At 35.8% G+C, this 15,058-nt stretch overlaps 1 protein-coding gene across 1 annotated transcript in view; it reads left to right on the plus strand.

The window, feature by feature from the left end:
• The window catches only part of TMED10 (transmembrane p24 trafficking protein 10), a 37,876-nt gene extending 23,066 nt beyond the window's left edge, over positions 1 to 14,810 (plus strand). Inside the window, exons 3-5 of the mRNA XM_003756220.4 lie at positions 2,690 to 2,763; positions 7,504 to 7,630; positions 12,475 to 14,810. Of these exons, the coding sequence (XP_003756268.1) occupies positions 2,690 to 2,763; positions 7,504 to 7,630; positions 12,475 to 12,596 (323 nt within the window). The 3' untranslated portion in view covers positions 12,597 to 14,810. The remainder of the gene's footprint in view (positions 1 to 2,689; positions 2,764 to 7,503; positions 7,631 to 12,474) is intronic.
• The last annotated feature ends 248 nt before the right edge of the window (positions 14,811 to 15,058 follow it).

Below are 15,058 nucleotides of genomic sequence, written 5' to 3' on the forward strand. Positions count from 1 at the left end.
TTAATATACTTTCCTGCAGTCCCTAGTACATTTCTGGATACCCTCAAATTTAGCAGACAGTTATTAAGCATTATGCTCGATGATGTACTTACAGTAATGGGGAGAAAGAGGGTGTATAAGAGAAACTAGTTAAAGTAAGCAGAATTTGATGGAAGTTGGAGTTTAGGCTGGAAAACTTTTGGAATGAGTGCATAATTATGTACTCTATAGAAAATCATCTTTAGATTTGTTAATATCTTCACTGGCTATTACCTTTCCCTGTCTGATCTTAGGGTCTGATACCACATAGGCTGAACTCTATCTTTACAAACCGATATAATGCTGAAAGAGGGTTTTTAAAGTGGGAAACACTGGACTTTGTAAGAATTGTGTTATCTGGAACCAGACCTGGCAGAGGGCTGTAGTTTCACTCATTACTGATTTAATGTTAAGCTATGGCAAAATGGGAGATAGTGAGAAGAAACTATTAAGCAGAGGATATCCTAACCTGTGCACCAGGTGCCTTTATGAACTGCTTGGATTTTAAGATTTCTTAAATGAAGAAGGGCAAATGAAAAATGCTTTTAAATCTACCGTAGAACTATGGCAATATCAGGATTTCATACCTAGGTTTTGGAGAAAATTCCCTCCAAAGTATCAACCCTCACTGATGGTATTGGGAGTCAAATAATCAGCTTGACATTCAAAACTTTCTATAGTTTTATCTTAGCTTGCTTATCTGTTATCCATTGAGCCTATTATTCTAACCATGTTTGTCTTTTTATTGTCTTCTCAGTATACTGAACTATTTCTCAGCCTTGGGCTTCCTCCCCCTTCCTTCCTCCCTCCCTTACTTCTCCCCCTCAACCTTTCCATCTCTTCCAACTTGAGTGTCCTTCCTACTCCTTTCTAAATTCTTTCATTCCTCCCAGAACATGAGTAAAAGTTTGATCTCAGATACACAACACCCTAGACAGCTAGTTGGTGTAGTGGATAGAGCACCAGTCCTGAAGTCAGGAGAACTTGAGTTTAAATTTGGCCTCAGACATTTTAACACTTCCTTAGCTGTGTGACCCTCGTCAAGTCAACTCCAATTTCTTCATGAAATATTCACTCCCTATGATAATTTGTTTCTCCCTCCTCTGGTCTCTTCTAGCATTTATTGTTTATGCCACTGATTTTGTAATGTTATCAATGAGATCCTTGAGTGCAGGTTCCATATTCCTGGCTCATAAGTTATCAGTAAATATTTTTAAAATTTAACTCCACACTGTTGCTAGCTCTTGTTTTCAGGGGTTATATTCCTAATAGCTTGGTTGGTTTTCATGGTGCAATGGACAGAGTACAGGATTCAAGCAAAGCCTTTGTCCTAGATGATGGATCTAGACCTTAAAGATCAATGAGTATGACCCCCTCATTTTACTGATAAGAGAATTGAGAGATTTAACTAACTTGTCTCTGGTCCATAGTTCACCCTAGTTGTAAAGGGGTAGAGCTAGAATTTGAACTCAGGTCCTTGGACTCCTTTCACTATGCCTGAATATCACCTCTTAAATATACTGTGTGACTAGTCACTTAACCATTATACATTTAAACTATCTACCTTGTTAGGCTGCTGTAAGAAACTAAGGTGAGATAATTTATATAAAATACTCTGTGCTTTATAAATGTGAGTTATTATTTGATGCCTGCTATGCTTTATGAGCTACTGAATTTTAAGATCTTGGATGACAGAACCTTCTAGTTGCCTTTTCCTTTTCACTTCCTTAAGTAAGGAAAGAATTCCATCTTATCAGAGATGAAATTTTTGTTAATATGAGCATTGTTTTGTTGATCCCTGCCATAATAAATGGACCTCTTTTTTCTGAAGAACAGAGACCTTTTTTTGCAGTGATATCATCTCCACCAGATCAGAGATGATAGAATCATAGATTTCGATTTGGAAGAAACACTCAAGGCCATGAAGTCCAACTCCCTGATTTTACACATGAGAAAACTGAGACTAAGTAACTTGCACACTGCTAGTGAATGTCTGAGACATTATTAAACTCAGGTTTTCCATGCCCAGTAGACCATCTACTTTGTTACTAAATTTTAAGGGTTATTATTCTGTAAGAGGTTATTATTCTATAAGACAGATTTCTGTTGTTTTGTGGCCACAATACCTAGATTTGAAATAGTTTATTGTATCATGGAATCTGTGGTCCCAGTTTAGTGGCTGTATTGACTATCAATACTTTAAATCCCTGGGAACTTGGTCTCCCTGAAAGAATTTGTCAGTGCAGTTCCTTCAGATGAGTAAAATGTGTCTACCTAAGTCAGTGGTCATTACCAGCTGATTTATCTCCCACCCAAATTCAGATCCTTTTGATTTTATGAGCTTTATTTCATATTCCTATGGCCCTGTGTTATTTTTTTCCCCCTCCCTCGCTACTCTTCTACCACCAGCTGCAGTATCTTATGTCTTACACACTTAGTACTATTTGCCAGCAGCCTTGTTCTCTTTGCTTTCCGGAGTCCCACACAGATCCAGGCTTTGTCTGGAGTGCTTGTGATTTTAGGCAGAGACGGGAATTCTCTACAGCTGAGTAGGGGGAGGGACTGCCTGTTTCCCTCTATTGAGAGGGTGGGGGCAAGGAGAGAGAGTGGGTGGGTGATTTCCTGGAATGTTAAATATTCCACACAATGAATCCTTTCATTTCGTTTCCAGGAACAGGGCGGACACCTGACCAGCTCGTGATCCTGGACATGAAGCATGGGGTGGAAGCGAAAAATTACGAGGAGGTACGTCCTACAATGATACTCAGTTAAGTAGCAGCCAACTATGCTACTAGGACTCTGTGACCCATTAAGGCCAATAGGCTGTGCTTTGCCCAGAATGCTGTATTTTTCTCAGCAGTCACATGACAACCAGCTGTTTGTAATCTGCTGTTTTACTGATACAGAAAGTTGGTTTAGCAGTATTGAAAACATTCCTGGCTTTGTTGTTTGCCAGAAGGCTCTTCTGACAGTCCTTTGGAAATGTTGGGGTGATAAAATTCTCGTGTGCTTGCCATTAGTTTTCTTGAGGCAGACTTCGAGTGTGCATAGTTCAAATTTTCAAAACTGGAATTTGTTTCTGTGTTAAGTTCAGGGCAGGGAAAAGTTTTGGCTTTTTGAATGCCAGTAGAATTGTTTTGGGGAGGCATGTATTTAATGCTATTTAGTCTCTGAGACACAAAGGACAGATGTCATTTTTACAGAAAAAAATTTAAGCACCCAAATTTAAAAACTGAAAAATTGTAGGGAACCAGTTGGTAATAAATGACAGTAGGATGTTGACATTAAAGTGTAGTAGAGCTCCCAAAAAGTCATTATACTTGCTAGTGGAGGTCAAGAGAGAGGCCAGTTGCATATAATGAATGAAGCATCACATCGTAGAACAAAGGAGCACAGAGATTCATTTCTTCTTATGAGGGCCCAGCTGGAAGACTGGGGATGGCACAAAGGATTTACTAAAGTAAAAGAGGCACAGGGGAATCACAAGGACAGGAGATATTAATCTCTAATGAAAGAACATATTTTATTTGGCTGAGCAACAGTTTAGCTATGGAAAAGAGAGGGAGAACAGGAAATATAAATTATTTTTGAAGACTATAAATAAACTAGTGAAAGATAGTTGTTCAAAACCATTTAAAGAAATTTATAGGTAGAGTATAATAAAGTGACCAAGAGGTAAGAAATGAAATAATCTTTTTAGTGATGTGTTGGGAACCTCTGCCAGTTGAGATCTCTATCTTTGCACTAGACATTGGAATGGAGATGCCCTGGAGGAGGAAGCGAACTAGTTTTGAAACAGGAAGTAGTCAAGTGGGAATGGCACCTTGTAATGTTTCTGCTTTTTTCTGTCCTGGGCCCCAAATAGTTTGTTCTGCCAAGTGATCAAATGAAACCACTCTGAGTTATTTGTGAACAGTAAATCTGAACAACTGATCTAGCAGATTCCTGGTAGACACTGTTATTGCTTGCCCCTGACTACTTTCTGATAAACAAAAAAGAATAGATTTTTGTTTCTCTTACTAAATGGTTTAAGAATAAAAAAAAAGATCTCAAGTCTTCACAATCCCAAAGAAAAATAACTCTCATAAAATGAGGGAGGAATAGAATGTTTTCTAGTAGTAGTAGTAGTGCTCAGCTGCCAAGCTGTAGAAGCTCCCAAGGCAATACTGCTGGATTTTTATAATTTAACAAGCAACAGGATCTCATCTGAATTTTTGAGTTATAGTTTAGGTTGAACTTTTCTTTGTTTTAGTATGATGAGTAGCTATTTTATACTTGCATCAAATAATATTAAGTATTCAATAAAGTTATGTAAGTTATTATGCAAGTTTCTTTTGTTCTCTAAGTTAGAAAACATGTAGATAGTATCCTTTTCTAATATTTTGGTATCTGTACTTCTTGGAATTCCCATAAGCTTTGAACCTCACTTGTTAACATTGGAAAGAAGGCTTGTGTCCTCTGACCTCCTACTTAATCCAGCTGGGGAATCCCTAGTTGAAAGGAAGCCGATGCTCTTCCTTTCCTTACTTCCTGCTTTGCATGTCTGGCACATCCTCAACTTCTCAGCCTGCCTTTACGTACTTGGTTACAACATAGCTCAATGCTTCTACTTCCCAATTATGAAACGCCTCTGCCCCAATATGGTATAACATTACTGGGGCTCAGAAAAATGGGAACCTAGCAACAACCAGAATTTGGTTATTATTATTATTCAAAAGGGAGTAGTGTGTTCTGTCCCAAAGGCTGTATTTTTGAGTTTTTGCTCAGGCACTGTTGTTCCTTTGTTTAGAGACAGTATCCTACAGTATTCAGAAATAATGTTAGCTCATATTTATAGAATACTTTAAAATCTAAAAAGCAGTTTTTCCAAAACATAAGATCAGTAGTGCAAGTATTTTTATCTCCATTTTATAGGCAAATGAACTGAGAATTTGTGACTTGCCCAGTTGTTACATAGCTAATTAGTATCAAGTCTGACCTTTAACCCAGATATATTCTTCTAATAGCCCTATGAGGTGGGTAATTTCCATTTTATAGATGAGGGAATTACAATTCAGAGAAGTTAAATGACTTGTCCAGGGTCACACAATAAATTAAAGGTCAGGAATTGAACACAAGCTCTTCTAAATCTTAAATCTATGCTTTTCTCACTCCATTATCCTATTACTGCTATTCCTGTTTATTAGAGCCAAGCAGTGACATTTGCCACTATTGTGTGCTAGAATAAAGTGTGAAGCCTCAAAAAAGTGTGGGAGGAATTAACTTTGAGTGACCCACCCAGACCCAAGCTTTGTCTGGAAAGCTCATGTGTTCCTGAGATGGCTGATAATAAGCCTTAATGTGATAGAGAGTCATTATTAAACAAAAAGGTCAAAATCTTTTGAGTCTGTTGTAGAAATTTAAGAAGGCGGTATATGCTTAGACTTTTAGTCTTCTGATATGCTATCCCTCTCTCTTTTCTTTTAATTCATGCCTTAGCACTAGCATTTGAAGGTCATCCATTGGTCATCTTTTACAAACTACTTGCAAGTCCCTTTAGTCAGTCTCTCCTACATGGTCAGATATCTTCCAGGTCTATTAGAAAATGAATTCACAATTAAGACAAAATATTTAGTCTTCCTCTCTAAAAAAGTAGAAAGCTTGCCAACTTGATGTTTATAAGGAAAAGGTGTACTACTAGCTTAAGAAGGACAGCTCTTGTTCTTGATTTCTCAAGTTTCTTTTTTAAGGATAGATTATCCATATGTCTGATTTTGTCACTAGGTTTGCCTTTCAATACCTTGACTTTTGCTTGATTTATCTGAATTGGCATGGTTCTGGTACTTTATATATTGGAGCAGGAACTAATGCTGATTGAATTACATTTCTAGGGAAGATAGTTATTCCTCATCAAGAAAACCTTAATTAAAAAAAGAAAGAATATATTAATTGCCTTAATTTTAATTCTTAAACCCTCTACCATGTCTTTTCTTTCAGTAATTTTCATGTTAACATGGCCTCCTTAGGAAAGTATAATAATAGAACCATAACAGAAACACAGTTTCTTGGTTTGAATAGCTAAGGAGTTTCCATTGCTCTCTTTCCTAGTATGCTTAACAGGGAAAAAGGAATTATTATTCTAAAATACCAAGATATTCCAGAAAGTGTCAAATTTCATTTGAGATATGAACATTTGCAGAACTAATTATGATGCCACTAATTCTTTTTTTGGAAAATAGTATTTTTTTCAATTATATGTAAAGTTAATTTTCAGCATTAATTTTTTATGATTTTGAGTTTCAAATTTTTTTCTCCCTCCTTCCTTCCAATTCCTTTTCCCCCAAGACAAAAAGCAATTTGATATAGATTACATATGTGCAGTCATATTTCCACATTAGTCATGTTGTGAAATCATGTTGTGAAAGAAGAAACAGAACAAAAGGAAAAACCCACAAAAAAAAAAAAAAAAAAGTGAAAATATTGTGCCTCAATCTGCATTCAGATTCCATAGTTCTCTGGATGTGGTCAGCATTTTCCATCATGAGTCTTTTTTAAATTATTTTGGATCATTGTATTGCTGAGAAGATCTAAGTCAATCATAGTTGATCATCACAGTGTTGCTGTTACTGACACTATTAATTTTTTTAATAACAGCTTTTAATACTTCCAAATACATGTAAAGTTTTGCAAAACCTTGTATTCCAGATTTTTCACCTTCACTCTCCCCTCCCCTAGAAAGCAAGCAATACACTATATAGATTAAACATATGCAATTTTTCTATTCTGTATTCGTCAGATACCATTAATTCTTAAAGCACCAATAGACAAGCTTCACTTTGTTTTACTTTCCAAACACACATGTAAACATGCATGGATTTTGTCCTTAAGTATATTTTGTTCTAGTCTTTGTGCCAATTGGGTTTGTGTAGTGAATGCTTATTGCTGTGGTCTGGAATCCATCATAAGAATGTTCTGCCCCTTTCAGAAATCAGCTTCAGACTGATGTAATGCTTTCATTAAAACTGGCTTGTCACAAAGAAATTTCTTTCTTAGGTCTTGATGCTTAGGTCTTTTCTCTTGAAGAGAAAAGAACTTTATGAAATTCTTTAGTGTGAAATCTAGAGACTTCTCAAGCTATCTTCACACATCCTCTTTAAGAAACTATTTTTAAAGAGTTAACATCTTTTTTTTGTAGAGCTTTAGTACAGATTGTGCTGAGAACACCTTAAGTTTACAACATCAATAGTAATTGAGAAGGCTTTTATTTTGGACAGTGAGGAACTCCACCTTTTACTGTTTTTTGTTTTTTGGGGTTTTTTTGGAGGATGGTGGTGGTGGGGGTCACCTAGATAGATAGTTTTCAACAACTAATCAGTAATTTCTTTGAGAAGGTAATCTGAAAAGGTTGTGCACTGTCTTGTATTTTAAGTAGGAATATTTTATTTTTCAGAAGTGATTTGGTAGACAATATTGTATCACCAAGTCCACTGTTCCTTTCTTTCTCAGATTGCAAAAGTGGAGAAGTTAAAACCTTTAGAAGTTGAACTTCGACGCCTGGAGGACCTTTCAGAATCTATTGTTAATGATTTTGCCTACATGAAGAAGCGAGAAGAAGAGATGCGAGACACTAATGGTCAGTAGTAGTTAGCTTTTCTCCAGTTATATCCCAGAACTTTAAATGTTGATTTTATTTAGCAAAACCTCACAGAATTCTCTTGACCAATTTTGATGAAGTAAAGGAGTTCACTTCTCACACTTTTAAAAACATGTAAAAAATAGGAATCACAAGTAGTAATTTTGCCACTTAGACATTTCGATTCACTTTAAAGCGTTTTCCCTTCTGATTGATATAAACTTTGTAATCTGGGTTATTGCAAACCAAATTGAAAGTAGTAGAATCAATATATGATTGTTTTAATACTTAAGATTTTATAGATTTTTTAATCTTGTTCTTTACATCATATGTGAAGGAGATTAGTATGGAAGGATAAAAATCAATTGTGTAAATCAAGGAAGACTTTGCAATAACTTGCATTGAATGTTGAGTGTATTTCTATCATAGCTGGTTAACTACTTTATCTGTTCCAAGTGTAGGCTAATCTTCCTCCTAGTAGAGAATATGGAAGACACTTGAGAAATGCCTCTCCACCATCAGGTTGTTAAAGAAGATGAAGTGTACTCTTACACAAAAAAAGAAAACACAAAACAAGTCTTCAGTGGAGGAAAAAGGACCTGAGGCAAAGGAAGAGGACTTTGCCTTCATCAGTATGTTAGAGAATAAAAGAATAACACTTAGCAAAGGGAGGGAAGAAAAAAAGGGCTGGTGTACATTGGATTTAAAATGTAATTTAAGTCTCTTCCTAAGAAGGTAACTGAATGCTCTGAGAAGAGAAGCTATTTCTGAATGATATAGTAGAACCACAAAAGTTGTGGAGAAGTCATCTAGTAAGGATAAGGGAGATAGAAAAAATTGTAGTTGATGACTCCCTACTCAGAGGTTCTGAGGAAGCTTTTGACCTAATGACAATAGAATGGTCTGTTGTCTTTCCAGGAAAAGAATCCAAGGTATAATAACTAAGCATTTTCCAAGACTTATAAAAAATGATGACTAGTATTCGTCTCCAGCAGTTTACTTGGGCACAAGTGATAGTTCCAGAAAAGATGTAAGACATAGTGCCAAAGATTATGAAGTTTTGGGCAAGAAACTGAAAACCAAATTTTCATTACTGTTGCCTATTGAAAGTAAAAGAGACAGAAAAGAAAATTGATTTGGGAGGTGAACACGTCTCTGAAATGTCTGAGAATGGGGTTTAAATTTCTGGAACATGGCATAAAATATAGTGGATTGTGGAGTTCTGGTCAGGGATGAAGTATATCTAACACAGGCTGGCAAGAATGTATTACATAATAGCAACAACATTGTATCACTCTAAAAGAAATTAAGGAAACAGTCTATCTACCTCCTGATAAGAAGAGTAATGTACAGAATAAGGGGAGCCTGTAGATTTGTTTAGCTTTATGCTTATTTGTTAAAAGATGTGTTTTTCTTTTTGTCTTTAGGTGAGAACACAGTAGGAAATAGAAAAGTTAGTGATAGGATCACCTAAAAGGGGGATGAGGGGGTGGGGGGTGTTAGGAAGCATTTTAAAAAAATTTTTTTAATTGAAAAAAATGTTTTTCCCTAGAAAATTAACTAAAAGATGTTAAAAACACAGATAAACAGAACATTTTTAAAAGTAATATGTTGAAGTAGTATGCAGAGAATATATTTACCAAGTTTTGTGCAGATTGGATCAGAAAAGCTTTAAGCTAAGAGATGGATAAAATCTGTCAGATGTGATACTGTAGAGCATAGCTATAGTGAAAAAAGAGGAAAAGCTGTTGGAACATATAGAAGTATTCAGGAAACACAAATCCAAGAAGAGGGCCAGTGGTAAGATGCTTTTTCTCAAAAACAATGTATACAAATTCCCAGAGTTTTGTCAGCAAGCAAGAGGAACTAAAAAATCCTAAAGCAAGGGAGAAAATTTAACTTTATGGAGTTACCACTGAGACTCTGTGGAATATAATCTGTGACTAGAAATATGAGCCTGGATGGGTTTACAAATATGATAGGTAATTTATTAAATTATGTTAAACGGGGACATATTTGAAGAAATTCAGGAAGCATAGTATATGGCACTTGGGTAAAGATCTTAAAAAACAGATATAATTTAATTGTAGAACTGTGCTATATACTGCCTGGACAGAAATATGAACTAAGCAAAAAATACAGAAGCTCGGCACAGAACTATGATATCATATTGATAGGAGACTTCAGTTATCTAGACATTTTATGGCAGAGGAACTATGACTTTTTGACTTTCCTTAATGATAACTTTCTCTTTCAAAACATGGGTGCCAACAAGCCCCACAAGGCTAAGTTTTCTCCTGGATTTGGTTCTTGTTAATTAATATGAAGGAATAAGTTACTAAACTGGGAATAATAGGAAAACCTTGAGGAAAAGTGACAACTATCCTGGGCATAGGTTATCATGCAATTTAAAATTTAGGAAAGCAGATTTCTAAGGGTTAGAAAAAGGACAGGCAAGATGCCATAGACTAAAATCCTAAAGGATGTGGCAGCTCAAGAGTGATAGGAAACTGGGAATGAAATTCTGAAGACATGAGTGAGAACTAATTCCATTGAAAAGGAAAAATGGAAACTGTCTGAAGGAAGATAGGTATATGCTCAGAGAACCTACAACCCAATTTAAAAATACCTATAAAATGCGTACATGCAAGTATATATAACTGATTGAATATAATACTGTGATCCAATAAAACTGATGTTGGGAAGATCAAAATGAACTAAGGCTGTGAGGGAAAGATAGGACAGGACAAAGAATTGAGAGTTTTTTAAGTTTTTTAATAAGATTTAATGATCTAAGACCCAAGAAGGGATATGTTCCTGCTCCAGGTGAATGTATTAAAAATCTACAACAGAAAGCAGAGCTACCCCATTCTTATTTTGTTTCTGTTTCCATTGTCAAATAGAATGGGCTTTGCTCTGGAAACAAGTTGCTATCAAGGAGTGGATATCCAAGATAAGAAAAGAGATAGTAAGAGAACTCTTAGCTAACCTTGATGCTCAGGTCTCCTAATCCCAATCACATCTTCTAATACTGAAAGAACTGGAAGTTGTGATTGCTAAGCATTGATCTTTAAAGGGATGTGGAAAATGGAAGTGGAGTGGCAGACAGAAGAGCAAATGACCCAGTTTTCAAAAATGGAAGAGAACAGGCCCTGTATTCTGAGACAGATCATTAAATATCATTAGTGAACTCCAGAGAAGGAAGTGGTATATATACAGCCAGTTCTGATTTAACCTTTTTCTTTCCCCACATTGATACACCCCCCCTCTTCTCTCTCCTTTCTTTCTTTCCTTCTTTTCTTCTTTCTTTCCTTCTTTTCTCCTTTCTTTCTTTCTTTCTTTCTTTCTTTCTTTCTTTTTCTTTCTTTCTTTCTTTCTCTTTTTCTCTCTTTCTCTTTCTCTCTCTCTTTCTAGCGTAGTTTCATCAGGAATAAATTATACCCAATTAATCGTAATTTCAATTTTTTAAAGGAATACTATACCAGATTTTAGAAAATCATTTGATGAAATTGTTCAGGATATTTTTGTAGAAAGGTTTTAATATTTGTAATAGTGACCTGAATTAAGCCTCATTCAACACATTTGCAAATGACACAAAAGTAAGAAGGATGGCTAAGATACTAAAAAAAAACCCAACTCTATAGGCTAGAACATCATGCTAAATCTTAGAGATATGCTTGGGTTCAAAAAAAAGTTGTCACAAGTACAAAGTGAAGAAACATAGATAGCAGTTTGTCTGAAAAAGATCTAAGTGGTTAGTGAATTGTGATCTCAATGGGAGTCATCACTGTGGTATGGGATCTAAATAAACTAATGCATTCTTAAACTAGATTGAGAGGCATTGCTTTCAGGGGTAAGAAGGTGATAATCTTCCTAGAGTCAGATTTCTATAATCAGAAATACATCTGGAGTGTTGATTTCAGTCCAGGAAGCCATAGTTTGAGAAGGACATTGACATAGGATGCCCAGAATGGAGGGACAACTAGAATGAGGAAGACCATGACTCCATGCCATAAAATGAGAAGCTGAGGAAACTAGGAATGCTTAGACACTACTATGGGGAAAATGTGATAAATACCTTTTAATTATCTGCAAGACTATTAAGTGGAAGAGGGATTAAACTTATTCTATTTGGCTCCAGGGAGTAGTCCAGGAACAATGAGCATTAAATAGAAAGAGGCAAATTTTGGTATGATATCCACAATAGAGCAGTTCAGAAGTACAATGGGTTTCTTCTAGAGATGGTGAATTCCCTTTCATTGGAGGTCATCAAGCAAAGATTTGGTGATCATTTCCAGATGTATTATAATGTCTAATTTGACTATAATTGGACAGAGTGAAGCTAAATGGCCAAATGAAACACTAGGATTGCAGTCAGGAAGACCTGAATTCAAATCACTTGACCTCTGTCTTCCTCAATTTCTTCAGCTATAAAATAGGGTTAATAGATCTTCCCAGAGTTGTGAGTAGCAAATGTAAATATTTGTAAAGTGATTTGCATAGTAGCTGGGACATAGCACATCAGTGCTTCCTTCTTACCAGCTATAGATTAACTTAAGATCCTTTCAACTCTAAAATTCTGTATTTTTGTTTTTTCTTTGTATCCTGGGCATGTTAGCACAATCAATATAAGGCACATAGCAAATACTTAATATGTTTTTTGCTTATCATTATCCCTTTTTATATATTAGGTCATTGAGATTAAGCAGTTCATTTAAAATCATGTGATTAGAGATAATAGAATTTTGAACTCTTTGATTTTTCTGCATAGTTTTAAAAACTGCGTTTTTCTGCTTTCAATTCCAGAAGGACATGCTAAATAGCTTTGTTTTTTTGTCTTTTAGAGTCAACAAATACCCGAGTCTTGTACTTCAGCATCTTTTCCATGTTTTGCCTTATTGGATTGGCCACCTGGCAAGTTTTCTATCTTCGACGTTTTTTCAAGGCCAAGAAGCTGATTGAATAATGAGGCAATCCTTTCCCACCCTAGTCTTGCAGCCAGGAGGACACCACTGGGACATACCTGGCCTGAGCCACACCACAGACAGCACATTCTATCTGCTGACCCTGGAGTTTTCTTGTCAGAATTGGCCTCATTTGGGGTGGGGGAAATGGGGAAAACCACCTAGACTCCAATATAGGCCAATAAGGGAGACTCTTTTTAACTTGCTGGGTAGTGGGGGGTTGGGCTGATTTTGCAACAATGGAACTATCATTAAGGTCACCTACGATTAAAAAATAGGTTTCCCAGATGCTGAAGCCAGCATTGCCACTGGGTTTCCTCAGAATGATCTGTTTGAACCATATGACTTCTTTCCTTTTCCCACCCACCCATTGCCTTGGACTTCCCATTCTAGTTTTGTCACCAAGGTTTGTATGACCATATTAACCTTGCCACAGAATGACTTGCTGTGTTCTGATTGTTCTGTTTGTTTTTCTTCTTTGAGGTTACTTTAGCAGTATGAGCATTATATTTTAGTTGCAGTTGAATGTGATTAGGTGCCTGATGGGGCTCAAACTTGGAACTGTAGTTCCATAAAAAATTTGGAGCTGGATATAGAACCAAGCTTTATGCACTCAAGCGCTTAGATTTCTTAATGTAACCTACAAAACTAAAATTGAATAACTTTTCTTACCTTGGCTATTTACTTCCCATTTTTATGCTGTGTTTAGAAATTTGGTTCAGTGAGGTGTAAAATTGTACAACTGGGAGCATCATGAATAAAGTAGGTCCCAAAAATACATGGAGTGAATGCAGGGCCAAGAATCAGTGTGGGATTGAAGAGTAAGTAGAGGACATTGTTAGATGTGTGTATGTATGTACATATAAGGAAGCATGCAATGACCATGTTCTTAGAGTTATGAAAAATAGATATTGTTTTCATTTTGAAATAGGAATTCTCAGTTGATCCAAAGTTTAGAGGCATATGCCCTTTATGTAGTCGCTCCCGGAGACTTCATAACTTGCCCAAAGTAATATGTTTACCAACCATTTTTAAATAATTGGGAATTTTGAAAATTTGTAACTCCTTTGTAGGCTTATTTTGTCTCGGCAAATCAATTTCTAATTAAGATTTCTTAAGCAGTACCTGGAAGAACTGTCCTCAGCCATGTGATTGATTCTCTTTATTGAATATGGAGAGTAGCATATATGAAAGAATAGAGAAAGAAGCCTGATGTAATAGGAAGGAGATTTACTTAAAAGAACAGGGAAATTGAACAGTGTTCCAACTGGATAAAGTAATTTGAAGCTGTTTTAATTCCCTTTTTCTCATTTTGAGAACTAGTGCAGCATTGCCATTTGTTGGCACAAGCTAAGAATTTCTGTTCCTGAGAATCTAGCAGTGATACCACTTTCAGTATAGTAAAAATCCATAGTAAAAGTAGTCATTTATCATCTACATTATTGCACATGGGACTTTCTAGGGATGGATGTCAGTGATCCGGTGGAAGAGGGGGAAAAAAATTGTGTGTCTGAGGCAACTTCCACAGAAGTTTCAAGGTGAAATGCCAGCATGTGCCATCAGGGCTCCCTACCAAAGCAAAATAAGTTACAAGCTACTCAATACCATTCTCTGATTGCAACAAACCTTTCCTTGACTTAACCATGATAGTTACTAAGGTAATTATGATATCATTCCACAAAATGTTTTTCTGTGAATTTGTAATCCAGTTAGAAAAGAGAAATCTTCATTTTATTAACTCTTCCTGTTCCCAATTACTTTAGAACTGTCAACTTGTTTGTGCAATTTGAAATTGTTTCATGTTTGTTCCCTTTTTTTTAAAACATGCTGGAACTTTCTCCAGATCCCTCTGCTTTTATTCTAAAGCTAATTAATACTCTACTTTGCTTGCTTTTATCTAAAAAGAATTAGTTTGCTTTGAAAGACTGGTGCTAGACTAAGTCTGTTTAGAAAATAAGAGCATATTGAGTTCTCTGCTTTCTCTTTTGTGAGTATATTATTCAAAATGACCTCTATAATGTAAATGAGATGGTGAGGTTTACAATAAGCTCTACTTATACCATGGTCATAAATTAAATGCAATTCTTGTCATAAAGCCGTTTTCACACAACTTGTTTTATAGGAAAGAAGCATGTGGGATTTGTACAGATTTACCTGTAAGTATTGGATTGGGTATTTTTGTGTAAATTTTCTGAAATAAAATTTAGGGGAAACCATTTTAGTTGTGTGTTTATGAGTCCGGTTTCTATCTTTGCCAGATTTTATATGGTTATATTTTTGTGAGAATTCTTTGTTTCTAAAGGAGGGCATAAACATATATACATACACACATTTATATGAGTTATCAAGGAGGGAAAATTCATTAATTTCAAGCTAGCCTGAGGAAATAGTGTAGGTGAGCTACTAAACGTTGAGTAATAGTGCCATCTGCTGTTAAAATGCATAAATTACACTCCTCAGATTC

This window comes from Sarcophilus harrisii, chromosome 2, assembly GCF_902635505.1.
Source record: "Sarcophilus harrisii chromosome 2, mSarHar1.11, whole genome shotgun sequence".
Lineage (NCBI taxonomy): Eukaryota > Metazoa > Chordata > Mammalia > Dasyuromorphia > Dasyuridae > Sarcophilus > Sarcophilus harrisii.